Source organism: Pelmatolapia mariae, linkage group LG3_W (assembly GCF_036321145.2).
Source record: "Pelmatolapia mariae isolate MD_Pm_ZW linkage group LG3_W, Pm_UMD_F_2, whole genome shotgun sequence".
NCBI classification, from domain to species: domain Eukaryota; kingdom Metazoa; phylum Chordata; class Actinopteri; order Cichliformes; family Cichlidae; genus Pelmatolapia; species Pelmatolapia mariae.
In genome coordinates, this window is record NC_086229.1 from 94,311,243 (window position 1) to 94,322,488 (window position 11,246).

The following is an 11,246-nucleotide window of genomic DNA, read 5'->3' on the forward strand; positions in this document are numbered from 1 at the left end:
TAATGTGTTACTGAAGCTCATTTCAAATGCAGCATTTCTGCAAACACACAAATTGTTTGTGCGCAGTTTGTGTAACAGTGTGTTGCGGCTAAAGGTCCAGCTGCTTATTTGACAGGGAGAGAAAAGAAAGAGCTAACTTCACTCAGACAGACAGATAAGACAGACGGACATGGCAGGAAGAAGAGAGCTTACATTTAAAGGTCAGTGGGATTTTTTAAACGAGATACTTTGTTTGTACATGTGACTGTTTTTTAAATTTGAAACATGCTGCAAATCAAACTAAGGCAGACGAACTGTTATACAAGGCTGCATGAAAACCCTCTGCAGGTTAGTTTGCTGCACTGTGAGGATTTAAAGTAAAGCACAGTGTGTGTCTGGTGCACAGTGGCTGTGGGTTCATGGCCACAGTTAGCTTACATCACATGTAGCAGAGAGTCACATGAATTTGATGAGCTTAGATCCACTGATGAATTCCACCTTGATACCAGCTTTATAGCATCTAGTATAAAGACAGTATAAACTGTGGAGGATGAAACATCTGCTCACATCTGGTTGAATCCAGGTGTGTCCATCCACAGAGAGCAGCAGGTCAGCTGATCACAGCCTGCACACTAAGAACAGCTGCTGGAGCTCTCAGGAGAAATGATTGTGACTTTCATTCAGTTCCCACACTGAGCCATGACAACCAGTTTTAGGTTCCCCACCTGCTGAACCCACTTTAACCTCTGACTGTGCACACTTCCTGTTTACAGGCAAAGTCCCCTCTACAACGGAGGCAACAGCAAATAGATTTGATTTGATTTTCCTTCAGACTCAAGCTGAGTATAATTAGAAGCAAAAATAGACTAAAGTTTGTTCCCCTCTACTGATATTATTCTATCATTATGTTCATATAGCACAGGGTTCAGTCAGCTTTGGACAAAATAGAAGCGTCCTCCTTTACTTCCTTACTTTGAGCACATTTAGAGCCTTTACTTTTTTTATTCGAGTAAATAAGTTGAATCGGTGCTGTAACTTGTACTGGAGTATTTTTACTAGTAGTATCTGCACTTCTACTCGAGTACAGACAATCTAAACCACCCTCTGGTTTTTTGTCTAATTAGGACATATATGTAGGTTACTTAAAAACTATATAGTTCCTGTCTCGTTGTAGGTAACATGCGATAATGAGTGATGACAGTTCTGCAAAAACATTAGATATGTATAAATCTATGACTTCCTCTTCTTCAGTACTGGCTTATTGATTTTACCTTGGCTTGTTCTGTCTCGTTGTGCATCGCTGCACTGCTGGGTGAGCATTTATGACTGACAAGTTGGTTACACTGTGTGAAGGTCTGCTTGTCCCCCAGTCTTCTTCCGCTCTGTTCTGCGGTCCTACACTCTACATCCTCGGACTCTACATCCTCGCTGTCTTCACTGCAGCTGCTCATGCGGTCACACTGCTCAGCGGGTGTCTGCCGCCAGCTCTCCGCGGCGCACACGCTCGCCAGAGCGCACAAAGAACCCCCCAGGTCCTTCCAAGACAGAGCACCATCGTCCCTGTCCGTTAAGCCCCGAGACCGCAACACCAGCAGAAACTGGAGAGTCTCCCCGAGGTAGACGTTCTTTCGCTGAGGAAGCGTTGTGTAGTTTGCTGCGTCTGATAAACTCGATATTTGGGCGACAGGAAAATACATAAAAAACTTGTATTGCGACTCCATCGTGGCGTTGGCTGACTCTGCCTCTGCATTTCACAGGAGCTTACTGAAAGCGCCCACCGAGGTGTGCATCCTGCTTCCTTTCACTAATAGCGACAAAACAACAGGACGATTAATCGATGTCGAGAAGACGAGTCAGACCAATGCAATCAAAGGTCAGTGACGAAAACCAGAAAAACGAAGCCATACTGTACCAGGATGAAGTTTACACAAATAACATTTATAATAAGATAATTTTACAAGTCACCTTCCAGGATTCTACTAAAGCTTAACAGCCTATGCAGACCTGACAGCTGCCACACTATAGTGCCAAAAACACACACATGAACCTGAGTGAGATCCCATTCTTAATCAGCTCACCTGGGAACCTTGCTTTCGACAAGGTGCAGGCATGTGCTTATGGGAAATTTGACCATTCTGACCATTTGTGAGGTCAGAAACTGATGTTGAACCAGACCGCCCGAATCACAATCTCTGCTCTAATTAATTCCTGAGGTGTCTGTCAGGTGTTCATTCAAGTTCTTCCACACCAAACTGTCTGATCCATGAACAGGGAGGGGTCGTACCCATCACTGGGAGCATGAAACTGAAATCCATGAAGCTCTCTGCACTCTGTTCATGAGGTAATATTACGGCCACAGTTTTGGAGCTTTGTTGGTAACCTCTTTCATTCCCAATCACTTCCACTTCATTATAACTGTGTCAGTTGGTGATATCCTCCTAGGACCCAGCAATTAATTTCTGTCCTCCTTTGGGGACACGAGGCTGATACTACTACATCATGCACCATATATATGAGTCCTGCTGTACTGTCAGGGGGCATCCTGGCTTTTGTGTGGGCTGGGCAAACAGAACACATCAGCTTCCATATTTTATGGCCATGAGAGATTAAGTGATAGAGAGGGAAGGTGAAAGCTAAAAGGAGGTGATGCACCTACCATCCAAAATAAGAACTGTTAAATGTAGGGCTCTGAGGTTTTTAGGCACAACAGTATCAAACAAGCCAACGTGGCCCACAACCACCAAACACATGATTCTCTGACTACATCAAACAGAAAATAGGCAACACTTTGAAATAAATTCTTCAATATTAGGAAGTCCATTAAGGTAACACATGAGAACAAATGTCCTCAACAAGGCTGCCAAGGAAATATTAGGGAAATAGGGAAATATTTTACTGCTATTGTTCATATTACCATGGCATTAATAACATAATCTACAAGTATTGATATTGTATTCATAGGTTTAAACATATTGGCACCCAATTAATTAGTCTTTAGTATAGGTCCAGTAAGAACCACTTTAAACTGTGGAGTTGAATCTATCACATGCTTTTATAATCTTAAATGTTTATATGAAGACTGCATTGTGAAAGGAAGTATACTCTGTGCCAAAATAAGACAGGAAACTACATGTTTGCAGGGCATGCTTTCTGCAGAAGTGAAACCGAAAGCAGAGTCTGAGTGCAAGTTATTTTGAGCAGGTTATTTGTATTATCTTTTATGCATCTATATCTTTTGATTAAGTTTTAAGTAGTTGTATTAGATTGAAACAGTTGTTTAATACATTTTAGTCAAGATTTCTGCCGGAGGTTTCTTCCTGTTAAAAGGGAGTTTTTCCTTCCCACTGTCGCCAAAGTGCTTGCTCATAGGGGGTCATATGATTGTTGGGTTTTCTCTGTATTTATTATTGTGCGATCTACTGTACAATATAAAAGCATATTGTACATTGATGAAATCAATGTACAATATGAGGCGACTTTTGTTGTGATTTGGCGCTATATAAATAAATTGAACTGAATTGAATTATGTACAACATGGAACTTTAATACTGAAGACAAGCTACAATGAGTCACATTACGGTATTTGCGAAAATTCAAATAAAGCTTTATCCTCGATCGGGAAGCAAAGTTTGACTTTCTGGTACCTTTTAGTACCAGAAACTGTTTTTAATGGAGTGGAATTAAAAGGAATAAAACACACACACGTGTTTAAACACCAATAAAAAGTATGAGCAGACAGAGGTGGCAACATAGTTACTGTCCTGAATTTAAGAAACAGCTTTAACTTTGTTATTTATTTATGTTCAAATGTTTCACCTCATTTTAGTTTTACTTGTTTACAATTTTCAACTTATTTGCCATCTTCCATATTTATATTGGAATTAAGTGTGTAATAAAGAAATTTCCTCAGCATTAATAAAGTATTTTTATTTTGTTATTACACTGTGCTGATTACATGACACAAAAACATTATGATGGGATTTTCAGTGTATTCATTGTTTGTAGTCCATTTTGGCAAGAATTGATTGGCATTTGTCAGCGATTGAGTACCGACGTGTATGCTGTGTGTAAATATGACTTATCACCACTAACCTTCAGAGAGTGACAAATGTAGCTGGATATAATAGTCACAGTTATCTAATAACCAAAGTATAAGGGACACTTACGTTACAGTATGTAGTAGCACTCTATGATAAAACAAAATCCATATTGTGTAATTTTTTTGAATGTTCAGCTGTTACTGGTGTAAAACATGAACAAGCAGAATAGGAAGCGATGTTCTTCGAAATCTAAGTGAAAGCTGGCAGGTGCAAAAGACAGAAAGGTCTCTTTCAGTGAAGTCAACGCGGAGTGACTTGGAAACCACGGGAAAGGAAACCATTTACTTCAGTTACGCTGCTGTAGCACAGAAGCATCCTGCCAACCGTGCACACACTGCTGCTGTAACAAACAGCAGCTTCTGTCCTTCCAAACGTCTGCATAGGCTTGAACTATAGAGACCTTTCTGGATGTAATAACGAGCACATTTTAATTAGCGCGACTGAAATAATGTTGTTGAGATCCCAGACAGGACTGTGACACTCCTGAAGCAGTACTTTCAAGAGTTTCACTGTTAATGATGGCTTATTTATGAATGAAGAGAAAGTCAGAGATTTAGAGTAAAATAAAATAAACCACTGGTTTCCTGAGTGAAGGGAAATAAACACCTTATGTCCCTTTGATTTGAAGACGTTGTTCAGTATTAGTCGTCGCTTTGACTCTCTTTAAACAGACTGACTGTAAAAGATGAATAATATCCTTTCATCAGAGGAGGTAGCCGCTCAAACACAGTATGCCTGAATCTCCCTTACGGGCCACTGCTGAGGTGACCAGATGTACACTGTATAGGGCGGCCGACTCTGGACGGAGAACAAGACGATCGAATGTTTGACACTGGGCAATAAATTCAATACTTTCAACAATGAACGAACACCTATGATCTAGGAAACAACCTGTTGTAAGGAGGTTCATTTAAAAACAAAGTGGCGCATGCATATTTCATGTATATGCATGCAGTCACGTCTGACGCTGTCTGTCACCTGTGCTACCTCGCATGCAGGGATGACCCTCACTAAGGCAGGGTCAACACTGTCAGTGAACCCACTCTGTGACGCTTCTTATGCAATCAAAGAAACGTGGTTTTCAGTCTGTGTTAGATTGTACGGACAGCAGTTGGTGAAGAACACAACTGAAGCAGTCGTCTAGCGTTAGCACTTTACCTGCTAACAAACTGCTAATATGGTCTGTGACTCTACTTTCCTTCCACAGGTACGTCCTCAGAAAGGAGGCAAAGGTAAGCACGCTGGCCCTGCACTTGCCCAATGTAACTTTGGACCTCAGTATGGAAGAGCAGGTCAATGACAAAATGAAACTGGGACTGCTGTGAGTCACTGGAAACAACAGCGAGCTATGAGCCTTCTGCCCGACAGGTTCCTAAGACGTGGTTAATGTTGCTGAAAGTGTGGATCTGAAACAATGTAGCAATCTTAGTCTAAAGCTAAAAGATGTGTTTTCATAAATGTAAACAAACTGAAACTAATAATCCAGAAATAGCTTTTAGAGTCCAGACTCACCACTCAACAGCACAAACAAACCTGTGGTGTTTCAGGAGACACGCCCACAGGCACTTATTTTGAAGCACTACCTTAATTTCACTGGGAAAAAAAATCATTACAGAAACCTGATGTAAATCAAAACATTTAAAATCCTGCCTAAAAGTGAATTTTTTAAAATTCACCTGGAAGATGTACCTGTACCACCACAGCTGCTATCTGCAGACTTCTCCTGTAGATGAGATTTACTGTCTCTGAGCCGTGTTTAAAGGCAAGCTTATGTAAAAAAAGCAGTCCGTATGTTAAAATACAAAAAAAGAGTTGAGCAAGGAAGCGATCATTTGTCTGATGAAATCAATAACAGCTGTTAATGCAAGAACAATGTGTGAACCCCCACACTGTTCTTGCTTCCATTGCCACCAGGTGCCCCCTTTACATTTCTGTCTGCCCCCTCATATATGCCTGTCTACAACCGGCCCAGGTACTGTCACTGGGTTCATACTAAAGGAGTGTTCACAAGAAATCAGTATCAAACTGTGACAACAAAAAAATGTTCATTAAAGCAACCAAGAATGGGATAAGTTTGATGTGAATCTTTAGTAATGGATGGGGGAAGCTCTGTGACAATTTTATCAACAAATAAGGATTTCATCGTCTTCTGGATACGATACCTTGGCCTCCAGTAACACTATGAGGAATCTTAGAGTCATTTTGACTAGGACTTGTCTTTCAATGGAAATATTAAGCAAATGTTTAAACCTGCTTTCTTCCATTTCTGCAATATATTTAAAATTAGAAATATCTGTTCTGGGAAGGATGCAATAGCCGTTTTTTGTTTTTTTGGTTTTTTTTATCCATGTGTGGATGCACCTGCCCACCTCCCAAATTGTACCCAATAGTGATGGGATTTCCGGCTCCTTTTAGAGAACCGGCTCTTTCGGCTCCAAACCGGCTCTTCAGGTTGTTTTGTTGCTTTAATTCATTTATTACTAACAACACTATAAAATTATGCACAAAAGGAATTACTGATGTAAAAAAGTGGTTTTATTTATATATGTTTATATATAAATATATGCGGTGGCCCGTAGAGACAAAGCACGTACAAACTCCAAAACACATTTCTAGCGTTAACTGAAATTCCAAAACAGAGCTACCTAGATCACTTAAATTACACAATTTGAAAGCATATGTGTATTGTTTGTGTATTTATACACAAGCACTCATATATATTGAAATAATTTAAAAAAAAATGTTCATTTACCTGTTACTACCACACACCAAATCCGGTCGTTGGTACTTGCTGGCTTGTGTAGCCACTAGGTAACAAAAGCTCAACACTGCGCCCTAGCATCCTGGAGCACTTCTGTTGTCCTTTGGTTCGTGTTTTAGAGTTTTTAAGTGCTTCGGAGTTTGTACGTGTTTTGTCTCTAGGGGCCACTGTAAATATACTTTATTCACTCCACATAAAATGTAATAAATAAATCATATAATACAAAAACCAACTATTCACATTTCAATTTTTAACTATTTAAATTTTCAGCTTTTTCCTTTTAAACAAATTTAAAGTGAAACAACACAAAACACTACAAACCACAACACAATTAAATATAAATTAAAATATGAAAACAAAAAGAAGATGCACATTCTCTGTCATATGGGCCTGCATGAATAAACTTTCTGAATCCTTTATCATCTGCAACTGAAAATAGTTGTTGATGTTCTATACTAGGGATGCAACGATACCAATTTTTTCAAACCGATCCGATACCGATACTTGGATCTGAGTACTTGTCGGTACTGAGTACAAAAACCGATACTTCTACCACACACAAGTTAAACTTAACCAGTAGTAAAGAAACGACCCCAGACAACTCTTCAACACAAACGAAACGTTTACTGAACGTAAGGGCAGAGACAAATACTGTACAACACATCCCTTTTTTAAACTCAAATGATATTCCAATTCCTTAACCAAATGAAATACACTATATAAATGAAATAATTCCCTTTCAAATTATATTAAACAACCCAACTTATGTTATCACCTTTTGGTAAGTGACTCACTAATATACACTCCAAAACACGTTATATAACTCCACTAAACACACAATATTCACACATGGGCCCCACACACACACTCACACTTGTTGCAGGCCTGTTTGCTGCTCACGCCGGACGACGGAGAAAAATCCTCTTCTCCCCAGTAAGAGCACAAAAGTCTGACTTACAGTTCCGTTGCTCGGTAGGTCGCCGTTCACCAGTCCCACACTAAATCCACTCCCTGCGGACCCGATGCTGTCGCTGCTACAGCGCGTTAGCCCGTCACTGTCCAGCTCTCCGACAGTCCACAGCGGCTGCCTCTGTGGCGCAGCCAAGCAGTCCGGGCTAGCCTTTAGCCTCGGCGGTCGTAGCTGGAAACAGTTTTCCACGGTGGTGCAACCGTTGAAACAAAAAGTCACTTCACCCACACTCTCACACGGTTAGCTTTCTAGTCACACACTCTTTTGTGCTAGTTAACCTCAGTAAAACTAGCCGAGTCTCTCACTTTGGTTCAGCTAACCTCGTGCATCTCTCCATGCCATTCTCTTCTGTGAACTGTGAACACCTTATGTTACCGTGGCGTTTAAGTCCATGGGAATTATGAGTATCTACTCCCAAATTCCCATCCGGGCTACATTAGTATCGGTTCATGGTATCGGTTAACTTTTACGAGTATGAGTACGCACACATTTTACAGTATCGGCCCCGATACCCGATACCAGTATCGGTATCGGTGCATCCCTATTCTATACCTTTCTAATGTGACGTTGTTGTCCCTGGCTCTCTTTCTCTCTCTCTCCCTCCCCTCTGTTCCTGTGCTACTGCGAGTGTAACTACCGCCCCTCCCCCCTCTTCCCAGTGTAAAGCACAAGGCTCGCATCCAGAGAAAAGCGGGAAAAAAGTGCGAGAGAGAGGGTGAGAGGAAAAAAAAAACAAAAAACAAAAAAAACCCACGGCTCGTGATAAGGAGCCGGCACGCGTCGTTCACGTCAAAGATCCGGCTCTAAGAGACATTTCGTTTGCGACCGACACATCACTAGTACCCAAACTCTGTACCTCCCTCCATCCAACCACACACTTCTTTGGGTTTGCCATCAGCACTGCCTGCCTCATGGACTCTGGGACTGTGACCAACCACTGCACATGATCCACCGAGGTATCACTATGAATGACAACACCATCCAGGTAAGGAACAGCATATGCAGTGTGAGGACGCAGCTAGCGCTCCATAAGGTGCTGGAAAATGGTCGGGCTTCAACCAAGGCAAACAGAAGTGTGACGAATTGGTACGAACCATACAGAGTAGAGAAGGACGTTTTTCTCTGTGGACTCTGCACACAAGGGAATCTGCCAGTGGGCGTTGGTTAAATGTAGCATAATAAAAAACAAGCAGTGCTTATCCAGTCCAGGTCAACCTGGGGCATGGGATAAGCATCAAACCATGAGACCTTGTTCACTTTGTGACAATCACCACAGAACCGTATAAAACCCTGCGTTTACTTCTTAATTACCTGGAAGCACTTTAAAGACAACCAGCCAGGCTGCATTTCAAAGTGGTGCTCCATGAGAGTCGTGCAGACGAGCAGGGGGGAGAACACATCTTCAAACCACTCCTGCAATGCAGGAACATCCACTTTATTGAAATGTTAATCACAAAGCATCTTAAACACACTCTCTGAAAACGTCATGCCCACAGCACGTTTTTGAGAAAAATCGAATATTTTCGTCCTTGAAGATCATTTCAGAGTTTTTAACGAGCTGCAGTTCAGTGTAAGTGGAGAACAGCCAAGTCGCCTCCTCTGATAAACCTTCACATGTACCACTGAAAACTGTTAAATTACTTTGAATCTGAAATCATGGCTCAAACTACTTGTTCTGAGACTATTTCTTTATTTTTCACACCATACTGTTTAATAAGACAAACTTTACACAGAGTTCATCAAATATAACTAACGCTTTAACAGTATCAGGATTTTCATAATGCAAACTTCAAATTAACAAGAAAACAGCTGCAGAACATGTGGATCAAAATGAATTCATTAAAAAACAACATGTGGACTTAAAGAATACAGTAAATACACTAAAGTAAAAGGAGGAGCCAAAAATAGAGGTTTAATAGAATTTGAAACAACTAAAAGTAGTCACCTGTGATCTTTAAAATGGTCTTGATGTGTGTTGCTGTTTTTAACTTTTAACACTTCTTTAAAATGAATACATTAAAAAAAAGAAGTTAATTTTGGAAAAACTAAGAAATTTCAAATGAAAGAAATTGACTTTCAAGTCTAATTGTTGAATGTTTTCATTGTGGTTCTTAAATTTGAGAGTCTTAGTTCAATCTATAGGATCAAGACATTCCTTTGTCTCTGACCATCTCTCCAGCTACTCTGTGCTGGGGGAGGTTTTATTGTAGACACATCCCTTGTGAAGATTCTGTTTGTTGTTTGGTAAGCTATCTACCTATTCGGAACCATGATAACAGGGTTCTTGCTGATCGGAGCTGGCCTGGCCCTGGTTTATCAGAGAAATAAGAAAGCGGAACCAGCTGTTCAAACCCCCCCAAGGCTGCCCGCTGGAATTGAAGTGATGGGACGAGGCGCGACCTCTCACAACGAACGGAGCATGGTTAACACCTTGGAGACGCTTACAGCTGCTGTGAAGGCTCAAAACAACACCATTGAGCGTATGGGGGGATACATCAGAGAGAGGCCTGCTCAAAATGAGACCCTTGAGCGACAGTTGGATCACATCGCGGAACGGATCACTGCAGCTGTGAGGTCTCAGAATCAAAAGAATGACAACAACACGGAGCAGAAGTTTGATACCATCATGGGGAGGCTCGCGACTCTCCAACGGGAGATTGAGAGACCAGCGTCAGAGTGTTAAAAGAGCAGCTTGACATTCTCCTGGCCTGCTCGCATGAAAAATCAACAAAACCAATATCGAAATGCGGATATCACCACGGCGCCAGCTGCAGGCCCAAGGCTGGAGCCGAACAACTACTCCCTGATAACGACTGTGATGACTATTCTTCCCATCCCTTGCAAGGCCACCTGGATTGGCTGGAGGACTGTTTACTTAGCCTGATAGGGCGAAGGACAGTGTCTCCGCTGAACTATGGACACGCAGACACATACACTTACACTGATTAGCACTCACTGATCCCCCCTCCCCTCCCAACGTCTTCGATGCTTACCTCCCCCATGATGTGGACATCGGGTCAGCTGGCGGCGCAGTTTGCAGCAGTCTCAGATCAGATGTGCACACTGTGTTGATTGTGTTATGATATCCCCTACCCAACCCTGTGGCTTGTCATGTCTTTCATAATGTTGTGCTGTGGTTATTCATGTGCTTTTTTTGTGCAGAGGAGTTTTTTTGTTTCCTGCTCCCGTGCTGTCCTGCCATGGAAGCACAGCATGAGAGGAGGTCTCTTTTTTTCCTCTTGTACTCTCCCGTTGTTGTGTACATTTCAGTGTTCTTTTCTGTAACGCTACCGATCTCCGACTTGTAACCCCAAGTGATGTCTGTGAAATGTGTGTAAGGTCGGGGGGGGGGGGGGGGGGGGGGTCCCATCTCACTGCAGGGCAACCTGCTTGTGACAAATAAAGCTGATTCTGATTCTCCCTGCCCTTTGTATGG

At 41.7% G+C, this 11,246-nt stretch overlaps 1 protein-coding gene across 5 annotated transcripts in view; it reads right to left on the minus strand.

Moving 5' to 3' along the window:
- LOC134625043 (trafficking protein particle complex subunit 14-like) overlaps nt 1–11,246 on the minus strand; it is a 36,740-nt gene that overhangs the window by 14,220 nt on the left and 11,274 nt on the right. For 2 of the 5 annotated variants that reach the window (XM_063470376.1, XM_063470375.1), the window contains exon 1: nt 1,251–1,716. The exons of the other annotated variants lie outside the window; for them this stretch is intronic. In XM_063470376.1, the coding sequence (XP_063326446.1) occupies nt 1,251–1,700 (450 nt within the window). In that variant the 5' untranslated portion in view covers nt 1,701–1,716. Of the gene's footprint in view, nt 1–1,250; nt 1,717–11,246 lie in introns of those variants that run through there. 5 annotated transcript variants of the gene reach the window in all.